The sequence below is a fragment of the Hypanus sabinus genome, chromosome 20 (genome assembly GCF_030144855.1).
Source record: "Hypanus sabinus isolate sHypSab1 chromosome 20, sHypSab1.hap1, whole genome shotgun sequence".
Classification (NCBI taxonomy): Eukaryota; Metazoa; Chordata; class Chondrichthyes; order Myliobatiformes; family Dasyatidae; genus Hypanus; species Hypanus sabinus.
The window spans coordinates 31,904,909-31,931,323 of record NC_082725.1 but is presented as its reverse complement, the minus strand read 5'-3'; the positions used below and the strand labels follow the sequence as shown (position 1 = coordinate 31,931,323).

The window sequence follows — 26,415 nt, the reverse complement described above, 5'->3', positions numbered from 1 at the left end:
TAGAGTAGTTGATCAACCTTACTACTGAGGCACACTACCAACCATGCTGCATAGAAAAGGTACAGAGTGTTAAAGGCTGGAGCTGCAACTCATCTGCTGCTATGATTGATGATAAGATAAGGAAAATAGCTTGTCATGGTTTCTGTATGCATCAGAAAGTTGGGATTCAGGGCTGTGATATAATATGGAATTAAGAAAATAACTTTCAACAGGAAAGGATGGTATCTGTTTTAAAATCTTAAATACTGTTAATCAGCATTTAAAGGAAAAGGTTTTTGTCAAATAATACTTTCCACCTCAACAAAAAATAACTATAAGCTATTAGTCCATTCAAATTTTAATTGTTTTTCCTTTAACTTAGAAGATGCTCACCACTTCTTGCTCATCTCGTCAGAATTCAAGATACTTGATGTGTATTGGGTCAACTTGGAGCCTTTATGTTGTCAGTTGCTCTGCTCCATTTTTCCTTTCCTGCTTTGTTAGCTTCTCTTTGCCATATCCATAGTGTGTTACAGCTAAGACTAATGATTCATACTTCCTATTTAATTTACTTAATTCAAAGTCTTGGAGCCTCCACTGTAGATCATTTAATGTACTAATGGAACTGTAGTGGTAAATTTCTGACTTTTACCACCTCTGTGCTGTTTGTACAGAGTGAAATGCATTCAAATATTGACAAAATATTTCTTGGTTGCCTGGAGGGAAGCATGATTCGGATGCATACTTCTAACATGGAAAGTTCTCATCTGATCTTGTGCGTTTATCTAATAGTTGTTTTCTTCAGCTGATATGATAATGTCTATAATCATGCATACAGTGGCTAAAATTCTTCTTGATGTATCTTTGCCTGATTTGTTTTTTTTTAGAGGTTCCAGTTCAGACAGTCTTGGTGAAGGAAATGAAATACTGCACCAGCAGTGGGATGTGCCCCTAACATTCTTCTGATGGGCTTATCAAGACCCTCTCTTCTATTCCACTGAAGATCTGTTCTTTTTACTTGGCTGATGTTGACTTGGGATATGGTTATGGGCCATTGCTTCCAATATTTTACCAAAGCAGCCTCTGGGTCTTTCTCATTTCTCAATTTTTGCTTACAACAAGAAGGTATTCAATCAGCCCATCCAGTCTCTGCTGCATCCCATATAGTACCCCCACTCATTTCCATGCAAGCGATTCTATCTCATCTGGACCACCTACTCCAGTCTGATTCTCCAAGCCAATACAGTACTGTGCAAATGTCTCAGGCACACATATATATGTGCTTGTGTGTGTGTGTGTGTGTGTGTGTGTGTATATATATATATATATATATATATATATGTCATGAAATTTGTTGTTTTTTGCAGCAGTACGGTGCCATACATAAAATTACTACAGTACTGTGCAAAAACCTTGGGCACCCTAGATATATATTTATGCTTAAGACTTTTGCACTGTACTGTATGTACTCAGGAATTAGTTTATCCAACAGCCAGTCTAGAGCACTCATGAAAATTGTGTGTTGCCATAGGGAGAACATGCAAACAGCACACAAATCTGGATCTGTGGTGCTGAGGGGCAGCTGATCTGCTAGTCACACCACTGAACCCTTGTGATCCTACTGAAAATGTGCAGTAGAGGTGGTCCACAGCCAATGCACTGTCATGAGTCACTGGAGAAAACAGTCCTCTTTTAAAGTTATGTAATGAGCAAGATGGAATTGTCCTTTTGATCATGGTTCACAAAGCTCTGGAAAACTCAACAGTCAGGGTTGTGCATAGTTCTTGTCTTTGCTGCATGGCAATTGGTTTGTCACGTCTAGTATGCTAGTTAAGTGGCCTCTCTTGTGTCTCTAAGTTACAGGGCCCTTGTCTCAAAAATCTTTGATTTGTACAGATGTTGGTAGACTGTTTTGTCATTTCAAACAAATTTATTTATTGTAAAATTCAAGATTTTATTTTGAGGAATTGCACCAAGATGAGACAAAAAAAAATCCCCTCTACCCCCACACAGATTAATGATTTCCACAGAAATGCTCAGGACAGGCAGCTGTAGTTTCAGATCACTAACAGCTGATGCAAGTCAAATGTATTTTGTTTGTTTTTATTTTGTGGATGGATTCTTGAGCCTGCCATGTCTTTCCCACCTGCTGGATGTGAGTCTGTGGTGAAGGGTGGAGAGGATGGTGTCAATATAACAAGTTTAATTTGTGTTTGCTTAGTGCATGCCAATGATTTCTTGCACAGATGCATGGGGCACCCACAGTACTGGAAGCAGATATGCTTATAGGCTGAATCCGGAGTAAGGTTAAGCAGTGTCTGCTTGCGCATGCCAGGAACTTGCTCCTGATTCAAAAAGAGTTCTTAGGAGTTGTGTATTTTGTTGTCTGGTCAGGAGAGACCCTATGGGTTTCACAAGAAAACCACCACATGTCTTCCTCATTAGCTGATCTTTTGATCTTGTCACATTTTACATTCACCACCCAGACCATTCCCTACTGGCAGTAGATTGTAATATTTTCCTTAAATTGAGTCCTATTAAATTTGATAGTTCAGGTATTTCCTTGGCATGCTTGGTTTTCAGTACCCTACCATATTCTACAGTATCTACAACTTTGCCATTAATATCCTATTGATTTATTGTAGAATTGCATTAGTTTTAATTGTTGATCGAAGACCGCACTCTTGATAGTTGTGCTCAGAAGTATCTGTATTACCGAAGGTCGTAAAACAAATTCCTTTTTTCTTCCAGACTTCATTAGCCCATGTTTTAGCAAACAACAGCAGAAAACAGAGCAGTACAAGATTTGTCAGTCTTTCTGCTGCAAATGCAACCGTAAATAATGTTCGGGAGGTGATAAAACAAGCTCAGAATGAACAAAAGCTACTCAAAAGAAAAACAATTATATTCTTAGATGAAATTCATCGCTTCAATAAAACACAACAGGTAAAGAACTCATTTGGTAACTGAAACTTTGGGAATTAGAATGTCTTGAGGCATTTTGATAATATTGAAAATATTTCTTGAGATAAACTGAATACTTAAATTAGAAATAGGTTTTCATGCACTATATAATCATTTAGCAAGACTAGCATGCCGAGATTTGACAGACTTTCTGGATTACTTTATTTACAATTTCTCCATTTTATTTGAACTTCCTTATTTATTTGACAGAGAGAGCTGTAAATAATTGAAAAGAAAACTTACATTTTGTTGACTCTTGTGTGGTAACTACTTTCTTCCTCACAACCTCAGGATACTTTTCTGCCTCATGTCGAGTGTGGGACAATCACACTGATTGGTGCAACAACAGAAAACCCTTCCTTTCAGATCAATGCAGCCCTGCTGAGTCGTTGCCGTGTCATCGTTCTTGAGAAGCTGTCAGTAGAGGCTATGGAAACTATTCTGTTACGTGCTTTAAGCTCCCTTGGGATCAGTATACTAGGACAGGATAAAGAAGCCGACTCTATGGATGGCTGCAAAGAGTCTGAGTAAGTCCCTTTAGACACAGCTTGTTTAAAACAAAACAGAATGTCCAGAATCTAGTGGCATAATGCCAGCAGGGGACAGTCCTGTGTTTATATTTTATCTCTGAGGGAAAACTGGGATCCCATAGGGGGAGAAAAACAATGCCAAATTGAGCATGACCCTGTAAGATATTATGACTGGCTTAAAGCTGATTTTTTTTTCTTTTAAAGTACATTTGATTAACCAGGCCCTGTTGATTACACAGAATTCATTAAATTCCTTTAATGACAAGTCCCATAAAAGCTAGTTGAAGTGATCTCTCTTCATAATAGAACTGATTGTAAGAAGTACTTTACAGACAAATGCCCTCGTTCATGTGAAGTGGCAGGGTTGTTTTGTTTATTATTAATTACAAGCTGAGTTAACACCCATTACAGAGCTACACGGTCCTGAATTAATAAGCCTTTTCATGAGAGCTTTGCCATTCTCTCGTTTATCATCTGTGAGGGGGTTCTTTCCATTATTGTCTTATTATAATTACAAGCAGAATGCTTCAGCACATTATTAGGAAATGTTTCTAACATTGGTAAAAATAAAACCAAATAAATAATGAATTCTTTTTAATCGGAAATTGATGAGGGGAAGGTTCGATGTGAATTGCAAGAATGCTGCAAGTTGCTGGCTGACTATTTCCTCCACTATAGGCTTCCTGGTTCCATAAGGTTATCATGGGTGGGGGTAGGGATGTGGTAGTGGGGATAAGCTCTCACTACCTATTAAACGCTCCCAACAGCATGCATCCAAAATAGGCTCTAACAACCAAGTCCAGCTCCTGGCCTTCAGGTGTGGCTTAGCTACTAAACCCGGCAGTACAATTTCTACTGACGAGAGAAGGGGGAAAAGATGTGTTACTGGTCCCTTAAAACCAGTTGCTTCGTGCAGAATGGGGCTTGTCAGCCTTCGCTGGAAGCTCATCTAGAAGGAAAACTGATCTCATAGCTCTGCTGCCCTGCGACTGTACCACTTACAGAGAAAGCATTGGGATTAAAACCCTGAGGAGAAATCCAGAGCTGGAGCCCCTAAGGCAGTCCTATGTTGAGTTCAACACTGACTGATAACTCCTGCAATGCCGTTGGTGCCAAACGATATCGGTCTATGGCGTTCCGTTGGATTCGTCAGCTGCACAGTGAGGTGGAACCTGCTTTGTGGGAAACAGCTTGCTCTCCGTATCATACTGCCTTGGCTTGCATATTACAAAGACAGCTACAACACAGTATCCATATCAAACATTCATAGGGCCTCGTATGCTTCATGCAAACTGAATCATCTTATTTTTGTGTATATATAAAGTCATTTCACTTGAACATTACTTGCCTTTTAAATTAATCATTGGGAGGGATCTATTAATTAACAAGGCTATTAAACAACACAATGACTGCCAATTAACCTTTCCTGCTCTAAAAGCAAATAATTCAAAAAAATACTTAATTTCTTCTGATTGTAAAGTATTTTGATTTTATTTTTAAAATTTTCTTCGTCCTTTCTGTCAGATTTATATTTTTCATGTCTGCTTGATCCTCAGTTCATCCACTCAGTTCAATCTAATACATGATTATGTTGTTGAGCAGCAAGTTTTCTGTTCAAGTTTTGTGATACTTTCAACAATTTTGTGAACAAATAGTTAAATATCTAACTAAAAAAGATTTACGCAGTAGTTTCTTTTTAAAACTGTTTAGACCACACTTGGAATGTTGCATTCAGTTCTGGTTGCTTCATTAGGGGAAATATGTGGAAGCTTTAGAGGGGGTGCAGAGCTGAATTTACCAGGATGTTGCCTGGATTAGAGAGCGTATTTTATGAGGAAAGGTTGAGTAAAATTACATACTGTATTGAACTGCTGCTGCTAAGTTAACAAATTTCATGACACATGCCAGTAATAATTTCTATAATAAACTTGAGTCTGATTCTAAGTTAGAGCTTTTCTCCTTGGAACGAAGGAGGATGAGAGATGGCTTCATAGAGCTATATAAAACGATAAGAGGCTGGATAGAGTGAACAGCCAGCACCCAGATCCTGGGCAAAAAAGGCTAATACAAGAAGGCATAATTTTAAGGTAATTGCAAGAAAGTTTAGGCGGGATGTCAGAAGTAGCTTTTTTACACAGGGAGTGGTGAGTACACTGACAAGTGGTGGTAGAGATGGATATATTTGGGGGGATTTTACAGATTCTTGGCAAGGCACATGCAAGAAAGAAAAATAGACTTTGTGGGTGGGAAGGGTCCAGTTGATGTTGGAGTAGGTTAGAAGGATGGCAGAACATCGTGCTCTAAAGAGCCTGTACTGTTCGATGTTCTTAATAGTTATTCTGAGAGATTTCAATGCAGAGAATGCAAATTTCAATGAATCATGCTCAATGATTAATTAAAAAGTAAAATAATAACTCCAAAGTTAAAGGGGAAATTTCAACCTGATAGGTATGAAGTGATTTTATGCTTCACATTTACAAATTAACCATTTGCTCTGGAGTGATGCTAATGTGTTAGAGAGTTTGTGTACTTGGATTGTTCAAGTTTGCCTGGAATTGGAGATGAGGTTCTTTTCTGCACTGGTCCTCGACCTCTGCCAGTGCTGTAGGCACATCATATGCATTAGGTTCATGTTGTAAATTTCCCTGATGAATTGGAAGATTTTTACCAAGATTACAAATAGTCCTATCAATCTTCTAGATGTATTTGTTTGTCAGAATGTCAAAGGCAGTTCTTATTTATGAACACAAAATACACAGGCGCTGAATACACAAGGTAGCATTATAAATGCATTATATCTTTCTTCTGAGATTTAGTTCCATTCATCTTAATTGTACAGAATTTTGGAATGAATACGGTTTGCATGTGCCATGATATGTGTTTTGCATACTGTACTGAGGATGCGTTACCACCCCATACATTTCTGTGTAGAGGGTTCTGTATTTATCTAAAAGAAGTTGGTGGTGAGATTTAATTAACCCCGAGGTTGTTCCTCACAACATCACAGGCAACCATGGCTTCATTATTGTAGTAAACAGAGGAATCCTAGGCTCCATGTCTATAAATTCCTTGAATTTCTTGTGCAAGTTGATAAGGTAGTTAAGGAAGCATTTGGTGTGCTACCCTTCGTTAGTTGGCAGACTGAGTTCACGAGCACCAAGGTAATGCTGCAGATTGATTAAACCTATGGTTAGGCCACACTTGGGTTATTGTCAACACGAGTGAATCTGCAGATGCTGGAAATAAATAAAAACACAAAATGCTGGCAGAACTCAGCAGGCCAGACAGCATCTATGTGAGGAGGTCGATCCTGATGAAGGGTTTCGGCCTGAAACGTCGTCACTACCTCCTCCCATAGGTGCTGTCTGGAGTTCTGCCAGCATTTTGTGTTTTTACTTGGGTTATTGTGTTCAGTTCCAGTCGATTCATTACAGGAAGCATTTAGAACCTTTAGGGAGTGCAGAGGATATTTACCAGGATGCTGCCTGGACTAAAGAGCATGTCTTATGAAGAAAGGCTGAGTGAGTGAGGGCTTTTATCTGTGCAGTGAAGGAGGATGAGAGATTTTGTGATAAAGTTTAATGAGATAAGAGGCATGGATGGAGCGGACAGCCAGTGTCTTTTTCCCAGGATAACAATGGCTAACAGGACATACTTTTAAGGTGATTGGAAGGAAAATGTGGGGATTAAGGTAGAGTAAGGTCAGAGGTAGATTTATTTTCTTATGCAGAAAGTGGTAAGAGCATGGAATGCATTGAGGTAGAGGCTGATATAGGGAGTTCCAAAGGATTCTTAGATAGGTACATGGATGAAAGAAAAATGAAGGATTAGATTGATAAATTAAAAGGTTGGCACAGATCATGGGCTGAAGGACCTGTACTGTGCTGTGGTGTTCTGTGTGTCATGGCATCTTCCAAGTAAGCAATACACTATCATTTCAAACAGACTAGCTTTTTCCATAGCCGATGAGGTAGTTATAAAAGCCTGTTGTGAAGCTCTGAACCCTCAACTGAGAAACAAACAGGAAAACAAAAAGTTGCAGCACATCTCCAACTCTTTCTGCCAGTGGCTTCTCGATATCCTAATTGTCTGGTTTGTACAGGCACTATATTCATATCCACTCACCATAGCAAAGTAAATACCACATTGGCTTCTAATACTGGAATATCTCCCAATAAACATTTCCAGCCTGTCAGAAATTGGCTTGTATTACAGTGAATTGATTTTGTTCTGTTCTTGAATTCCCAAGTTCTTGATCGTGAAATTTATGTTGAAGTAATTTTTTATTTAATAACAGTCACTTCTATATCTCTATATGAGATTACTTGTAGGTTGGGAGCTTGTGGCAGTTTGTCGTATAGACTGCATTGACTTTCTGTGTTGAGGTTAAAATAAAACTCAGAATTTTCACAATGCATTTTAAATCTGATGCTAGGAGAAGACCAGTTAGAGGACTTCCTTTATTTCCTCAAGGCACTCTCCTTGTACTCTGGTTGAGAAATCTTTGTTCTGTATTTCATTGCTGAGAAGTATTTTAACGTTATTTTAAAGCATGTTTCCAGCTGTATTTCATTAAGTACTTCAAGGCTCTTTAATAAGTAGGATTATCCTTTTATATTTTCAAGATCTAAGTTAATTTAGGGTGATGGGGTGGAGATACTTCTCTACCAAAGGAGGTGTAAGATGGTCCTTCCCTCCACTAGCTTTCAGGTCACCCTTGGACAAGATATAGCACCTACTTAGCCACACCCCACCCCGATCAGGGTCACATGAAGCTATGGGAGCAGGTATGAGCAGCTGGGACTTACCACTGACACCAGGCAGACAATCTCTAAAGAGAGTTGATATGTCTGGGGTCACTCCTCAGGTAAAGACACTGCCCAGACGAAGGCATTGGCAAGCCATTTCTATAGAAAGAAGTTGCCAAGAACAATCATGGTTACCATGATTGCCTATGTCATATGGTACAGCTCATAATGATGATGACAAAGTTAACTTACGGTGTAGTGAGTTGTTTCTTAGTGCAAAATGTTCTCTTTCACCAGAGATTCATTTGGTCAGAATGTCACTTCCATAAAGTTGAAGAGATGGTTTAGTTATTATTGAAAGATTAACTGCTGCTATTGCTATTTCAAGCCTAAGTGCTTAGATTGGTGGCTCAAACTGATCCATTGGCCTATTCTGTTTTGAAATCAAGGTGTCAGCGTTCCAAGTAATCAGAAATTACTAAGTAGGATGACAAATGATAGACAGTGACCTTCACTCCCAATGGTCTAAGTCATTGGAGACCCAAGAGACTGCAATCTGAAGTGAAAAATGAGTTTATGGAAGAACCCTCTTTTGGGCAGAATCTGCAGAGGGAAACAGACAAGCAACATTTTGGAGGGAGATCCTTTATCTGGACTGCCTTGATATAAACATGCTGGTTGACATAAGCTGGCTCCTAAAGTTTGTGAATTTCTTCTTCAGTCGCTTCCTAGAATCTTCTAATAGGGGAGTGGGGGGGGGGGGGTCATATTGTTTAGTGCATTCCAAATCTGTGTAGTGAACTCCCAAGGCTTTCTTTTACTGTTTTTGGAAGCAGTTTGATGAGAAGCTCATCAAATGATGCACCTGTAGCTACTCTGCCAAAGATATCAGACCAGAGGCTTTTCCTGCTCAGGCCAATCAGACACATTATAAAATCTTACTGGGATGCTAGTCTCCATTTAAGAGTAGGTCAGGGAAATTTTAATATGAAAGTTTTATAGACAATAGGTGCAGAAGTAGACCATTCGGCCCCTCGAGTCTGCACCGCCATTCTGAGATCATGGCTGATCATTCACTATCAATACCCAGTCCCTGCCTTGTCCCCATATCCCTTGATTCCCCTATCCATCAGATATCTATCTAGCTCCTTCTTGAAAGCATCCAGAGAATTGGGCTCCACCGTCTTCCGAGGCAGTGCATTCCACATCTCCACAACTCTCTGGGAGAAGAAGCTCTTCCTCAACTCTGTTTTAAATAACTGACCTCTTATTCTCAATCCATGCTCTCTGGTAATGGACTCTCCCAACATCTGGAACATATTTCCCGCCTCAATCCTATCAAATCCTTTAATTATTTTAAACGTTTCAATCAGATCCCCTCTCAATCTCCTCAATTCCAGCGTGTACAAGCCTAATCTCTCCAATCTCTCTGCGTAAGACAGCCCTGCCATCCCAGGAATCAACCTAGTGAATCTACGCTGCACTTCCTCAATTGCCAGAATGTCCTTCCTTAAACCTGGAGACCAAAACTGTACACAATATTCCAGGTGTGGTCTCACCAGGGCCCTGTACAAATGCAAAAGGACATCCTTGCTCTTGTACTCAATTCCCCTTGTAATAAAGGCCAACATTCCATTTGCCCTCTTCACTGCCTGTTGCACTTGCTCATTCACCTTCATTGACTGATGAACTAGGACTCCTAGGTCTCTTTGCATTTCTCCCTTACCTAACTCTACACCGTTCAGACAATACTCTGCCCTCTTGTTCCTGCTTCCAAAGTGGATAACTTCACATTTATTCACATTGAATGACATCTGCCAAGTATCTGCCCACTCACCCAGCCAACTTTTGCACTGTACAGTTAGCTGTTGCCTGTTCTTCCTTTCCCACTGCCAATTGATTCTTCTCAAACACAAGTTCTAAGACAACACACACAAATTGCTGGAGGAACTCAGCAGGTCAGGTAGCATCTATGGAAAAGAGTAGAAGGTCATTGTTTTGGCCTGAGACCCTTCATCAGGACTGAAAAGGAAGAGAAGTTAGAATAAGGTAGGGGGAGGGGAGGAAGTAGTACAAAGTAGTGGGTGATATGTGAAATCTGCAGAAGGGCGGGGAGTGAAGAGCTGGAAAGTTGATTGGTGGAAGAGATAAAGGGCTGGAGAAGGGGGAGTCTGATAGGACAGAGACCATGGAGGAAAGGGAAGGGGGAGGAGCACCAGAGGGAGGTGATGGACAGGTAAGGAGATACGGTGAGAGAGGGAAACAGGAATGGCGAATTGTGACAGGGAGAGTGGGCAATTATTGGGTTCACTCCCAACTCCCCACCCCCCCCATCATGGTTTCACATCACCTACTGCCTTGTACCTCTTCCTCCACTCCCCTCCTACCTTGTTACCTTGACTTTTCCTCATCCTTTCCAGTTCTGGTTAAGGGTCTCAGCTTGAAACGTCCACTGTTTACTCTTTTCCATGGATGCTGCCTGACCTCCCAAGTTCCTCCAGGATTTTGTGTGCACTGCTTTGAATTTACAGGATCTGCAGATTTTCTTGTGTTTGTGATGCAAGTTCTACAAGATGTTTTGTGGTTCAATGATTATGATTATAATTTTATCTTTGCCAACCTGTGGCATTGCCTTCTGAATTCCTTTCCAAGTTCTTTTGGTATAAGTGATAAAGTTGACAGGATAGTTAGCCTATTGCTATGCATTCTGAATTGCTCATCTAGGTAAATGCTCAAAAATCAAAGTTTTAAGTAAATTTATTTCAAAGTACATATACGTATGTCATTATTTTCTACCTTGAGATTCATTTCCTTGCAAGTATTTACAAGATAATGAAGAAATACGATAGCATTTATGAAAAATTATGAATAACAAACTATAAATTGACAAATAACCAATATGCAAAAGATGAATTGTGCAAATAATAAAACAAGTAAATAATACTGAGAACGAGTTCTTAGTTACACAGCTATAATGTTACACAGACAGCCCTTCTCTGACTGAATTCATTCAGCAGCATCTCTGTGTTTGCATCAATGTATTATTGTGTATTTTTTCTTCAATTATTTCATTTGTAGGATTTCCTTGTTTTCCCCTTACAATGTTATCATTTACTCCTTTAAAATTTGGTTATGGAGCTTTGCTAGATGTTCTGTGCTTACCTGTGGGATTGTTGGTGTTTGCTTTATCATATTTCATACTTGAAGTGTAAAAGTACTGCAATTCAATATTCCCATATAACCTTAACTAAAACTTACCTTCCAAAGGGATTTCATTGCAAAATCATGTTTGTAAAAAAGCGGTGATGGTAGATCACTGATAGAATACAGGAAGTCAATGATTTTCTGTCATTTCACTCTGAGAAACTATAGATCACTTTTTTGTGGCAATTAAAATTGAAATAGGTTTAATCATATGTAACAATGTCATGAAGGTAGCTTATACTTTGGTTTGTAACTGATCATTCAGTCAAATAATCATGTAAGCCTTATTTTGGACTGCAGGATAACATGGGTGTAGGATAAAGTATTGGCATTCAGACAGTGTCTAGGAAAGCTGACAGTGATACAGTTTCTTGCCTCAAGTGTTATCTGAGACAGTGTGTGGTTGCAGCCAATTTTAACAATATGGTATGAACACTTTAAAAATGCTGTTGTTTATCATCATTTAAACCATCAACTTTTCAGATTTTCAAATCAGTGCATCATTTTAAAGAAAATATGCAGTATCAAATTCAGAAATGGATTTTATTGATGTGATTTATTTTTAAATGAAATCTGGAGGATAAATATAGATAGTTGCTGTGGCGTGTTTAGATGAAGTATCTAATCTAGGAGTCAGGTTACAATGCAAACAGCAAGAATAAATGTAGTTTTTACAACTGTTCTCTGAGCAGTTGGGATTAGATTGCAAACTCAAATGTCTCAACTATTTATAGTGCTTGCCTCTGTTGTTTGTCATTTTGTCATTAAGTACGTTAGACTTGCTATTTTCTTGACAGCCGATGTGTTCCAGAATGTGCTTTATGTGTTGGTAACTTACTTTTCTGTAAAAGCTGGTATGGTGATTCTTGGTGTAGATTTGAAAAACATACCTCCCAACACAACAATTGGACAAACAAAACTAAATTCTCGCTGTGTTTCTGTCTTGTTATTGAATGCTACTTTTTAAAAATGCCATCACAGGTGTATGCGGTAAATAAATAGAAATAGCTGAGAACAAGTATTCCAAATATTTCTTCATTTTTAAAAAAAAAAGTCACCCATAATTAATGTTATTGCTACATACTTGCAGAAAAATGATGAACTCTCTATGGGGAACAAGAGTTGAGGGTGCATTAAATTGGCCAGTATATTTTTCCTTAATTAATTTCTGTTAGTTAAATGTTAAAATCTTCAACTTTGTTGCTTTGATTATTCCACTTGTGATCATGTACGTGCAAGCATGCACATCTTGTCAGCTCCTTGAGTCTTCTCTACCTTTCAGTAAGTTCATGATATATCTGAATTCAGCTTCAACTTGCATTCCTGTCTACCCCATATCTTTTCATCACAGCCCCTTATTATGAATCTATCTAGTTATGTCTTAAGAATGTGCAAAGACACTGGTTGTAGTTGCCCTAAAATAATTTATTATGCTGCTGTTAATCCAGAAACCAGCAAAGAGTTTGGTACATTTCTGAATTGCCTCAGTTTATTTTGCATGATTCGCACTTATTTGAACTTGTAATAAAAGAAAAGGCTCATGTTGAGTAACTAGAAACTGTGTCTAATATCATGTGTGGATTACACCACACATTTTTTATTGATGTGTTTATAATTTTCAAAGTTGTGCGAATACTAGCCTTGACTAAACCAGATTTTCTCTGATGATCAGGCTACATATCCCATTTATTACCTATGTACACCTTTGCATAAAAGCTGAAAGAGGCAGACCATTTGTTCCGTTGTGTAGCTTAACTTTGTCTTATAACCTGATCAGCTTAATTTTGTCCTTACAACCTAGGACTGACTTGTGCTGCTGCTTATTGTCCATTGAATATCTCTTTTCTTGGTCTCTTGACTCAAAGCTGCATCCCTTTCCACATTCCCTATCAACTTAACTGTGGTTACTTGGCAGTTTCTCGTGCCAATCACTTCTTCCACAAAAGTCTCCTCTGGAAAAGCTTTATGCATATTCTATTGGCCATTGAGTCATTAATTCTGCACACCTACAAAAAATGAACCATACCTCTAACTACTATGAAAGGAAGGGCACTGTCCTCATCTTATTGAACAAGTGTGGATTAGCTGCATATTGTGATCCTTGCTCCTGTTTTCAAGTGTTAGGCAATTTCCCTGCTATGCAATCTCAAGTCCTTGCTAAAAATAATTTCATTCTGACTCCATGTATTTTTAATTTATTTTGAACCGTATTTAAATTTGATACCAACATTAAAAATTTTTGTGCTTTCAGCATCATAAAAAGCATTGTCAGCATGCCAATACACCTCAAAGATTGCAAAACATAATTTTCTTTAACCTGCCAAACAATTTGGTTCTGCCTTGGAGCTAACTGAAGTTGCAGCCTTGTCCTTGGACTGTGTGGAGTACGGTATCAGTTGAGAATCAGCAAGGGGTTTTGGAAGAGCACAGCTGTTCATGTGCTTTTACCACACCAGGAATCTGGATGGTTTCCTGTTCAAAAAAGGTATGACTGCATGACAAGTTCAGCTGCCCTGCTAAAAAGGTTCAGCTTTATTGCACCCCAGGCTCTTTCCTTTCCTTTGGAATTTATCAACTGCAAGATAAGCAAGTGTTGTAATCAGATACCAGTTATGGTTGATGAACTGAAGGTATTTAAATGGGATGAGATACATTCGTTAACAGGAATTTAGAAATTAATGTTGCCAGCAACAGTGACAGGCATTTAGAGTGCTCATGTGACAGTTCTCTATCCTATTAAAAAAGCAACCTGTTAACCAATTAAAAAAACAAATGGATTAACAACAGAAGAAGTGGGCAATGTGCTTCATATATACTACATATTAAGCAGTTGTAATCTAATTTGACTGGTTTTTACGATAACCTTCTAGTTTCATAGTTTAACGGTCACAATTTTTAAAAATTCTTCTGCTTTTGAAGGATTGTGATAAGATCTAAAACAAAAATAGTCTGAAGATTATTTAATGACTTTTAAAGATAGTCCAGCTATGCAAATTGGCTCCATGTGATCAGATGTGAAAAAATAACTAAGAAAAATATGGGGAAATGTTATCTTTGTTGGTCTTTAACCTTCATAGTAAAAGCCCATATCCTCAGATCGGCTGGTATATTGGTGCCTCCATAGCTAAGGCTCTGAGAATTTTTATACTTTTCATCTGTTGCCATTTTAATGCTGAACCTAAAATGGGTGCAATCAGTGAATGCAAACTATAGGTGCTCCTTTCATCATTGTGCATTCTGTTCAAGTAACATATCTAACAACTTACAAATTTTTTGGGGCACATACTTGGAATTTCCATTTAAATGGAAACAAGGTATTCTTCCACTGAGTAAATATAAGCAATGTATCATTTCAAGAAAACAGACATAGGGAGACGTCACATGATGACTTAGGATCGAGAGATGGAAATCCTGTTCTCCCGTAAAAAAAACAGTTATATAATGTTTAAGTGAAGAAAAGTTAGTAAATACTTTTTAAACATTACTTTTAAACTACTCAGGATTGTCTTAAGATATGGCTCCTAAACAGAAGCAGAAAAAACTACTACTTTGAAGACAACACAAGTTGGAAAAGAATCAAGGCCAGCAGCCATGAAAGAGCCTTGGGCTCAAGTGCATCTTACCTCCGGCGATACAGAACAGGAAACTGCGGCAACATCAACCGTTTCCAAAAAAAAAGAGCAACAGGAATTGCGCATGCGTGAAGGAAGGGGCATGCGCAAACATGAGCAACCCAAACTACAAATCCCAGCTATGATTGGAACTGAAAGTGAAAGTGAATATGAGGTGGAATCAGATTCTCTGGATAAATCAGACGAAGATGAAGAGACAAACAAAGAAAAGCAACAGGAAGAGGTTGAAGGTGATATTGGAGACATAAAAAAATCTTTGGTGCAAATAATGCATGAATTTAAAGCATTAAAAGTAATTAAAAAGTTATTAAAAATATGAAGATTATGTTTGATAAAATGATGAAAAGACAGGACAACATGGACAAGAAAATTAAAAACTTGGAAGAAATAATGGGAGATACCATTGATAGAGTGAATAAAATGGAAGATAATATTTCTGCCTGGACATCAGAAAGAAAACAGTTGTTGGAAAAAGTGGATGTACTTGAAAATTTTAACAGACGAAATAATATTAATATTGTTGGACTTAAAGAAGGTATAGAGGGAGAGGATCCAATAAATTTTTTTCAAAAATGGATTCTGGAAATTTTGGAAATGGAAGAAGGAACTCAGTTAATTGAAATTGAAAGGGCTCAAGGAGCCTTAAGATCAAGACCTCAAGTTGATCAAAACCCACGATCAATCTTAATAAAATGCTTAAGATATCAAGATAAAGAAAAGATCCTGAAGGTGGCTGCCCAACGTGCCAGAAAAAGAAACGGGCCATTGATGATAGAAGGGAAAATAGTTCTTTTCTATCCTGATATAAGTTATGACCTTTTTTTTTAATTTTTTTATTAGTTTTTCAAAACATTTTACAAATTAAAAACCCCAAATCCCAATGAGGAACATTAAAACAGTGCAAAATTAAGCATACATTAACAATATGCTACAAAGGAAGAGAATTTAGCAAAAAAAAGCACCTGAATTAAAGACAAGTAAGCTTAGTGTCCTCCCCAAGCCCCACAACACAAGAAAAAACAACAGCAACTCCAGACCAACCTCAACACAATATAGAGAGTATAAGTCAGGACAGCCAAACTCCCAGACTGTGAATACACTCAGCAACAGAGGGTAATAATGCCTTCTACCAGGAAAAAAAAAGCTGAAAGCAAGGGACCGAAAAGAAAAAAAAACCCTAGTCAAGAGGAAGGTTATGAAAGTACTCGATAAAAGGTCCCCAGACCTTATGGAACTTTAGATCCGAATTGAGAACTGAATAATGAATTTTTTCGAGGTCCAAACAGGCCATGATGTCGTTAAGCCATTGAGCATGAGTGGGCGGGGCAACATCTCTCCATCTGAGGAGGATCAAGCGTCTAGCCAGGAGAGAGGCAAAGGATAATATTCGGCATTTGGTCGGACCCAGACATAAATCTGTCTCGCCCCAAAAACCAAACAGAGCAATTAAGGGGTTTGGTTCTAGGTGCTGATTCAGAATACACGATAACATAGTGAAGACATCTTTCCAGAATTTCTCCAAGCTAGGACAGAACCAGTACATATGGATGAGAGAGGCCACGCCCCTCTTGCAAGTTATGACCTTTTGAAAAGAAGGAATTTAACCCAGCAAAATAATTTTTATGCGAAAAGGGTTATAAATTTATATTGCGCCACCCGGCAACCCTGATAATTTTTTTGGATGACGGAAAAAGAAGATCGTTTACTGATTATCGGGATGCGGAAGAATTTGCACAAGAACTCCCAAATATTCGCTAACCACAGCCAAAGATTTAAAAGTGAAACGGATTAAAGGTGAAGACAGGGACAGTGAATGGAGCTGATGGATGTTTAAGGACAGAAGAATATTTAAATACATTCTTAATTATATGATACAGGGGGAGAAAGGTAAAAACTTGAGAAATATTAATCGAGAGTAGTGATATTATTTTTTCTTCTCTTATATATACTTTTTCATGTTACGGGGAGCTGGGGGAACCTCGGATCGATTGCTACGAGATTCACGTGTGTAATCATGGCGATTGCCATGACCCGCACAACGGAGGGGGGTAATGTTGTGTTTTTTTTTATTCACAACATTAGTAGGGGGTATTTTGTTATTTTTTTTCTTTATAATCTATTTTTCTTTAATCTTTCTTTCTTTGCCTGGACAGTCGGGGGGTGGGGGGGGGGGGGGGGAAAGAGACACATAGCAACACGGAGAATTTTAAAAAGATTCCCCAAGGTACTACGAAAGTTGAAAAGTTAGGTATTACTATAGACTGGAGTAACCCTGTTAAAAATAATGACTAATTTACTGAATTTTTAAAGTTTTAATGTTAATGGGCTTAATGGACTGGTGAAAAGAAAAAGAATTTTTACATACATTAAGAAAATTAAAATAGATATAGCTTTTAGCTGCATTCCATTTGAAAAAATTACATATAATTTAAGATAAATACAAAATATTTCTGAAAATTTGGTGCCCTTATTAACAAAACATAGGATTAAATATATAGGTGCTCCAAAGATATTGGTTATTTGGGGAAAAATAAATATATATACTAAAGCTATTATGAACTCCATGGAGCATGTGAGGATCTTCCGATATTCAGGCATTCTTTCTTTCTTTTTTTTTCTCTTTTTTTCTCTTTTTACAGGGATATGTTAGGGGGGAGGGGGGAAGGGTTGATAATTTTTTTTCCTTCTGTAACCATTTGAAAATTCAATAAAAAAATTTTTTTAAAAGAAAAACAGACATACAGAGGCATGCAAAAGTTTGGGCGCTCCTGGTCAAAATTTCTGTTACTGTGAATAGTTAAGCGAGTAGAAGATGAACTAGCATGAGGAAATCTGCAGATGCTGGAAATTCAAACAACACACACAAAATGTTGGTAGAAGATAGCAGGCTAGGCAGCATCTATAGGGAGAAGTGATGTCGACGTTTCGGGCTGAGACCCTTCGTCAGGACTAACCGAAAGGAAAGATAGTAAGAGATTTGAAAGTAAAGGGGAGGGGGAAATGCGAAATGATAGGAGTAGACTGGAGGGAGAGGAAGAAGCTAAGAGCTGGAAAGGTGATTGGCGAAAGTGATACAGAGCTGGAGAAGGGAAAGGATCATGGGACGGGAGGCCTCAGGAGAAAGAAAGGGGGGGGGGAGCACCAGAGGGAGAACAGGTAAATATGTCAGGGATGGGGTAAGATGGGGAGGAGGGGCATTAACGGAAGTTAGAGAAGTCAATGTTCATGCCATCAGGTTGGAGGTTGGATTCATTTTGACAATAGAGGAGGCCATGGATAGACATATCAGAATGGGAATGGGATGTGGAATTAAAATGTGTGGCCACTGGGAGATCCTGCTTTTCCTAGCGGACCGAGCGTAGGTGTTCAGCGAAACGGTCTCTCAGTCTGTGTCGGGTCACATCAATATATAAGAGGCCATACCGGGACACCGGATGCAGTATACCACACCAGCCGGCTCACAGGTGAAGTGTCGCCTCATCTGGAAGGACTGTCTGGGGCCCTGAGTATTTGGAGTATTGTAGTATTGGAGTATTGTATTCAAGATGAAGCCACACTCAGGTTGGAGGAACAACACCTTATATAACGGCTGGGTAGCCTCCAACCTGATAGCATGAACATTAACTTCTCTAACTACCGTTAACGCCCCTCCTCCCCTTCTTACCCATCCCTTCTTACCCCCTCCCTGACATATTTAGTTGTTTGCCTGTTCTCCATCTCCCTCTGGTGCTCCCCCCCTCCTTCTTTCTCCTGAGGCTTCCTGTCCCATGATCCTTTCCCTTCTCCAGCTCTGTATCACTTTTGCCAATCACCTTTCCAGCTCTTGGCTTCATCCCACCCCTTCTGGTCTACTATCATTTTGCATTTCCCCCTCCCCCCTCGACTTTCAAATCTCTTACTATCTTTCCTTTCAGTTAGTCCTGACGAAGGGTCTTGGCCCGAAACATCAACATCGCTTCTCCCTATAGATGCTGCCTATCCTGCTGTGTTCTACCAGCATTTTGTGTGTGTTGTTGTTAGAAGATGAACTGATCTCCAAAAGTCATAAAGATGAAACATTCTTTTCAACATTTTAAGCAAGATTAGTGTATTATTTTTGTTTTGTACAATTTTAGAGTGAGAAAAAGGAAAGGAGCACCATGCAAAAGTTTGGGCAGCCGAAGAGATTTGAGCTCTCAAATAACTCTTACCAAGATCTCAGACCTTAATTAGTTTGTTAGGGCTATGGCTTGTTCACAGTCATCGTTAGGAAAGGCCAGGTGATGCAACTTCCAAAGCTTTATAAATACCCTGACTGCTCAAACCTAGTCCCAAAAATCAGCAGCCATGGGCTCCTCTAAGCAGTTGTCTAGCGCTCTAAAAATTAAAATAAATGATGCCCACAAAGCAGGAGAAGGCTATGAGAAGATAGCAAAGTATTTTCAGTTAGCCATTTCCTCAGTTCATAATGTAACTAAGAAATGGCAGTTAACAGGAACAGTGGAGGTCAGGTTGAGGTCTGGAAGACCAAGAAAACTTTATGAGAGAACTGCTCGTAGGATTGCTAGAAAGGCAAATCAAAACCCCCGTTTGACTGCAAAAGTCCTTCCGGAAGATGTAGCAGACTCTGGAGTGGTGGTTCACTGTTCTACTGTGCAGCGACACCTGCACAAATATGACCTTCATGGAAGAGTCATCAGAAGAAAACCTTTCCTGCATCCTCACCACAAAATTCAGAATCAGGTTTGCAAAGGAACATCTAGACTAGCCTGATGCATTTTGGAAACAAGTCCTGTGGACTGTTGAAGTTAAAATACAACTTTTTGGCTGCAATGAGCAAAGGTATGTTTGGAGAAAAAGGTGCAGAATTTCATGAAAAGAACACCTCTCCAACTGTTAAGCATGGGGGTGGATCGATCACGCTTTGAGCTTGTGTTGCAGCCAGTGGCATGGGGAACATTTCACTGGTAGAGGGGAGAATGAATTAATTAAATACCAGCAAATTCTGGAAGCAAACATCGCACCGTCTGAAAAAGCTGAAGATGAAAAGAGGATGGCTTCTACAACAGGATAATGATCCTAAACACACCTAAAAATTCACAATGGACTACCTCAAGAGGCGTAAGCTGAAGGTTTTGCCATGGTCCTCACAGTCCCCTGACCTAAACTTCATCGAAAATCTGTGGATAGACCTCAAAAGAGCAGTGCATGCAAGACGGCCCAAGAATCTCACAGAACTAGAAGCCTTTTGCTAGGACGAATGGGCGAAAATCCCCCAAACAAGGATTGAAAGACTTTTAGCTGGCTACAGAAAGTGTTCACAAGCTGTGATACTTGTCAAAGGGGTTACTAAGTACTGACCATGCAGGGTGCCCAACGTTTTGCTTCGGGCTCTTTTCCATTTTTGTTATTTTGAAACTGTAGAAGGTGGAAATTTTTTTAAAAAAGTATTCTTGCTTAAAATATTAAAGAAACTTTATGCTTTTTAGAAATCAGGTCATGTTTTACTCGCTTAGCTATTCACAGTAACAGAAATTTTTACTAGGGGTGCCCAAGCTTTTGCATGCTACGGTATGTAAACCCAACCTCCCCTTCTCAAAGAATATTCTTCTGAGTACAGGAGGAAGAGATGTCAAAAAGGCAATGTTATGATAGTCATGGAGGATTTCAATACGCAAGTAGATTGGGAACATCAGGTTGCTGGTGGATCCCAAGAGGGGGAATTTGTAGAATGCCTATGAGATAACCTTTTAAAGCAGTTCAAGTTACAGCCCTCTAGGAGATTAGCTATTTTGGATTGAATGTTGTGTGAAGAACCAGAATAGATTTGAGAGCTTGAGTTAAAGGAACTCTTAGGAACCAGTGTTTATAAAATGATAGCATTCACCCTACAGATTCAGAAAGTGAAGCTAAAGTGGGATGTATCAGTATTACAGTGGAGTAAAGGGAATTACAGAGGTGTAAAAGAGGAAATAGCCAAAATTGATTGGAAAAGAACACTAGCAGGGTTGATGGCAGAGCAGCAATGGCTGGAATTTCTGTGAGTAATTCAGAAGGTGCAGAATAGATACATCCCAAAGAGGTAGTATTCCAAAGTCAGAATGACCTAACTGAGGTAGACAAGAGAAGTCATCATCAGTATAAAAGCCAAAGAAAGGGCATAAGATAGAGCAAAAATTAGTAGGAACTTTGAGGATTGGAAGCTTTTAAAAAAAACTAACAGAAGACAAACTAAAAAGTCATAAAAAAGGAAACAATGGAATATAAAGGTAAACTGAGGCAAGAGGCCAGAGTGGGGAAATGAAGAAGTTGTAAGAAGGAGGGAGTAAATTGCTGGAAGTTGGAGAAATCAATGTTTGTGCCATCAGATTGGAGGCTACCTAGATAGAATATGAGATGTTGCTCCTCCTATATGAATGGTTTCATCATGACAGAAGAGATGTCCAAGATATCAGAATGGGAAAGGGCATAGGAATTGGACACTGAAATTCCACTTTCTGTGGTTGGAGCTGAAATGCTCGCCAAAGCAGCCCCCGATCTACATTGAGTCTCACTAATGTACCTATTTTCCTCTTTTGCCTATCACTTCTTCCTGGTGCCTCTCCTTCTTCCCTTTCATCCATGGTGCACTCTCCTCTCCTATCAGATTCCTTCTTTCCCCAACCCTTTACCTTTTCCACTTATCACATCCCAGCTTCTTACTTCATCCCGCCCCCCCCCCACCTTCCTGGTTTCACCTAAGACCTTGTTAGTTTGTCCTGCTTCCTCTTCCTCTGCCACTTTATTTTGGCATCTTTCCCCATCCTTTCCAGTCCTGATGAAGTGTCTCAGCCCAGAACAAGAACTGTTTATTTATTTTCATAGATGTTGCCTGATATGCTGAGTTTCTCCAGCATTTTGTGTGCGTTGTTGCTAATAATGAAAACTTAATCCTTATCTTCAACTGTAATGCTGAAAGGGGATGGGGAAAAAAAAAGAAAGTTCAAGAGCCCTTCACTAACCAGACATGACAATATTAACCAAAACCAATGCACCAAGGTTTCATCACTGATGCATTGCAATAATTAGCAGCACACTCTCCTTTGGGGATAAAATGGTGGGCGAAGGGATGAAAACTCTGTATAACTCAGCCTGAGTTACTATTACTGATCCATTATGCACCATTTGGTCCTATAGGGAGGTAAAGTTATATCGGTGCCATGCACTTTTGAATCCTGAGTGGTAGAAATGTTGGCTGTTGAATGGTGAGAGTGACTTTTGTGCCATGTCAAACAGATGATAATCAATTGTAAAATATGACCCAATTCCTGTTTTCAATGCCCATTCAATTAACTTATCATTGTTTTTACATTCTGCAGAAAGGGGTTGCAGTAGATACCAGAAGGATACTTTGTTGACAGCTTGCATCATTTTGCAACAGTTATTTGAAAATTACCTATTGTTAAATGCAAAACCATAACATTTCTATATTATAATATTGATTAGATGCTGTACATTGACACCTGATAATCATTACTGTAATCTTCCTTACTCTAAACTTCATTTCTCGCATCAAGCTACGATAAAGGAAGGACGGGGTGAAAAGAATAAAGATCAAGAACCCATTTCTTTAGTCTTATTTATTTGTCCCAAATTATTCTCCTCTTTCTGAAAGGTGCTAACTTACACTGATAAGATTCCAGACGGTTCTTATGTGCATCTTTGTGTTTGACAGTTTATTTATCTGTGTACAGTGATGCTGATATTCCTGCTTTGTGCATCTCACTGAGGCAAACTTTACAACAGCAGCCCACACTGTTGGTTTCTCATTCATATGTGGAATGAAAGTTACCTCAAGCCTCTAGACTTGCATTCTCTGGGTCACCTATTGATAATTAACCTGATTATCTGACCTAATTTTTCACTTTGCAGTGCTTGTGATTTCTACACAAGCTGGTTGGTACATGTCCAAAAATAGAATGTGACTATATCTCAGGCATACTAACTTTTTTGTAGTCTGCTTTGGCAGTTCCTGATAGGATGCCATTGTAGGAGTTTCTTTCAAAAGCTGGCTAAGAATGAGGTCACGATCCTTGAACTTTAACTGTTGTCTTTCAGAGTTCAGATCTTTATTGAGCCAGAAGCAGTACGGAGTGTTGCGTATTTTTCTGATGGTGATGCAAGGGCAGCTTTAAATGGACTTCACCTTGCAATTCAGGCAAAGATTGCAGAAGCGAAAAAACAACAGAACAATAATGGGCAACAAAGTACTCCAACAAGGAAGATTATTATTAAAGAAACACAGATAAAGGAGGGACTTCAAAGGTCACATTTACTATACGATCGAGCAGGTAAAATCTTTATACGTTGAACTGAAAACCGTTGCCAGTATACTAAGGATGTATTCTTGAAGTAGTAATTTCAGGTAAAGTAAAGCCCTGATAATCTAGCACCCTTTAGACTTTGCCAGTCTGGTTAATTTTCTGGAGTACGTATTGTATGTTATTATGTTAATACCTAAATGCTTAAACTTCATTTTTGCTTTACATATTATAAAATAGTACAATTAAATTCTCCAGTGAGTTTAAAGGCAACAGGAAATGTACAAGTGCTTCATTGCAAACCAGTTATGATCCCGAATGCTGGTGTTCTAGACCCTGAACCCAGCTCTAGTTGCACAACTAGTTCATGCTCTGTCATATTCCAGTCTAATGAGTGAGCCAGGTGGCTGACCATCAGGATTTCTAAGCAATCGAATGCTGGATTATGGAGTTTTACTGTAAATGTCAGTAATAAATATCTTTTTAATCCTCACCTTACCTTTGTATGTCCTCTAAGTTCCACCAAATAATTCACCAAATAACCCTAACCCTAATGCCATTTGAAGCAAGGGTACATTTTACCAATGTAAAGGTAAGCTACTGGAAGTGAAAAGTAGTTCCTGGAACTATAACCCAAAGTAGGCTTTGAACAATGCACAGTATAAGAATGTTGTAAGGGTTAGTTTATTGTTTGAGTATATGAAGTTATCTCAATACCAGCAGCAATAACAAATGCACTTATATAGTGCATGTTCAAGTAGAAAAAATGTTATCTTAAATAGTTATTAATGATGCAGAGCCAAAAATTGGAAAGGATGGCTAAAATAGTTTGGTTAAAAAGTTTAGATTCTTTAGAATAGAGGGGGAAGTAGTATGAGATCACTTTACCTAAAGGATAAAATGTGACACTTGTGGTTTAAATAGCAAACAAGATAGATAGTGATAAAGTCACCAAGTCAATTACCATATAATACCTGTTTACTTCAAAGGTGAGGAACATTATAATTGTATATCAGCATTACACAAAACCATGCGGGCCTCAGATGAGAAGTCTGCTCTCTATTGGCTGGCCAGGATGCTGGAAGGTGGCGAGGATCCCCTATATGTTGCAAGGCGACTGATACGATTTGCCAGTGAAGATATAGGTAAGATTTCAGTATGGCAAAGCCAAATCTTTGAATTTAGTAATGGTCGGTTGAGTGGAGAGAATGGGTCTGTACTAACTTTGGAAGAATGAGGGGATTTCATTGAAACCCACAAACTATTTGAAGGCCTAGATAGAGCGGATGCGGAGAGGACATTTCCAACAGTGGGAGAGCCTGGGACCAGAAGGGACATCCTCAGAATAAAAGGATGTGCCTTTAGAACAGAGATGAGGAGGAATTTCTTTAGAGAAAATTTATTGCCAAGAATGGCAGTGGAATTCAAGTCATTGGGTATATTTAAACTGGAGATTGATTGGTTTATGATTAGTAAGGACATCAAGGGTTATGGGGTGAAGGTAGGAGAATAGGTTGAGAGGAAAAATAATCCACCTTGATTAATCACCAGAACAAACTTGGTGGGCTGAATGGCCTAATTCTGCTCTGAAGTCATATGGATCAGCTGTATAATTTAAATAATCATAAACTTTAGTGCTCCTTTTTGTGAAGTTCAGTGTTTTATTGTGTTAAAGTATTATAAAATTTAGGAATATAATTAAATTTTTAAGCTATCCTATGATACCTCTTTTATATAAAATGAATTGTCTAGGACAGTTTACGACATACAGGAATGAGACTGCAGATTGCGTTGTTCCCTTCCTATGATTGTATTAACATTTATTGTTAACAGAATATTTGCTTAATTATAACTAAATTTCTTAGCAAGTTAATTATTTGCCATAAAGTTGTTGTAGGTCCTGTTAAAATGCATGCCGGTTTAAACTGAGATCTCTTTATACCTGGAGTTGGTGTATAAACATGACAAGCATGCGCTGGAATTAAGTCCCTGTGGTGTATGTCTTCGCAGTTAAACTGACAGACTTATTTGCATGTGAACAATTTTGTGCAAAATTACATGTGGTTGTTTTTCCAGGAAGATTTATCCCATTATGCTTTAATAGGAATACAATTAGATCAATTGTTTTCCTGTTGAATCTATAATTTTAAAAATTCAATTAAAATAATATAACATTTCTCTTCTGATAGGTTATTGAAATACTTTGTTCCTTATATACACCATTTCCACTTAACACTGGGGTTAATTTCTAACTGGGAGTAGTGGAGGTACATTCAAATAAGCTGCTGTGCCTAACATTTGGTTTAGATCCTAGTTCTGACAAAATTAAGCATTTAGTGTGACTGTGCGGTTGATTCGAAGCATGTAGTGTTTAAAAATAATTCTGCCAAATCATCTCATGAAATTTTATAAAGTAATATTAAAAATAATAATGAATTGATTTCACCCTTTCTTGTGCAAAGAGATTCTGTTGCAATTACTTTTGTATGAATTCATGGTATTGTAGTTCAGGATTTCTCTCCCAAGTGCTTATTTCCATCTTGGAGAAAATCGGGACAAACTATACCTAACAAAGAATGAACTGAAGAATGAGTTCCACTCAGAGCAGCTTGCCAGTGTAGGATCCAGAAATAGTTATGCGTGTGATCCCACTTTCATAGAGCACCTTCATCTGTGTATTTACATCAAGCTGCTTTTGGCTCCTGTTATTCTGGCAGTTTCTTGTTCCTTCCTTTTGACTTTTTGATCATTTTATTTTCACCATTGACATCTATTCAGGTAAAAATTTTGCTGTCTAGTTCTAACATTGTTTATGTAGAAAAATTTTAGGAGAATATTAATATTTCAGTAACACTTTCAGACTCTGAAATTGTACTTCATATTCTGCACTATAACAGTATAATTATATCTGTTTTAACTAAATATTTGATGTTTTTACAATGACTGAGAAATGCTGTATTAAATTCAGCTGTCACTTTATAATCTTCTATAGGACTTGCGGATCCTTTGGCTCTGACCCAGGCAGTATCTGCTTACCAAGGCTGTCATTTTATAGGGATGCCTGAATGTGAGGTATTTT

At 38.5% G+C, this 26,415-nt stretch overlaps 1 protein-coding gene across 1 annotated transcript in view; it reads left to right on the top strand.

The window, feature by feature from the left end:
* Positions 1–26,415, top strand: part of wrnip1 (WRN helicase interacting protein 1) — a 69,248-nt gene that overhangs the window by 23,614 nt on the left and 19,219 nt on the right. The window contains exons 2-6 of the mRNA XM_059945307.1: positions 2,731–2,925; positions 3,235–3,470; positions 23,134–23,366; positions 24,326–24,481; positions 26,329–26,408. Coding sequence (XP_059801290.1) covers positions 2,731–2,925; positions 3,235–3,470; positions 23,134–23,366; positions 24,326–24,481; positions 26,329–26,408 — 900 coding nt within the window. The remainder of the gene's footprint in view (positions 1–2,730; positions 2,926–3,234; positions 3,471–23,133; positions 23,367–24,325; positions 24,482–26,328; positions 26,409–26,415) is intronic.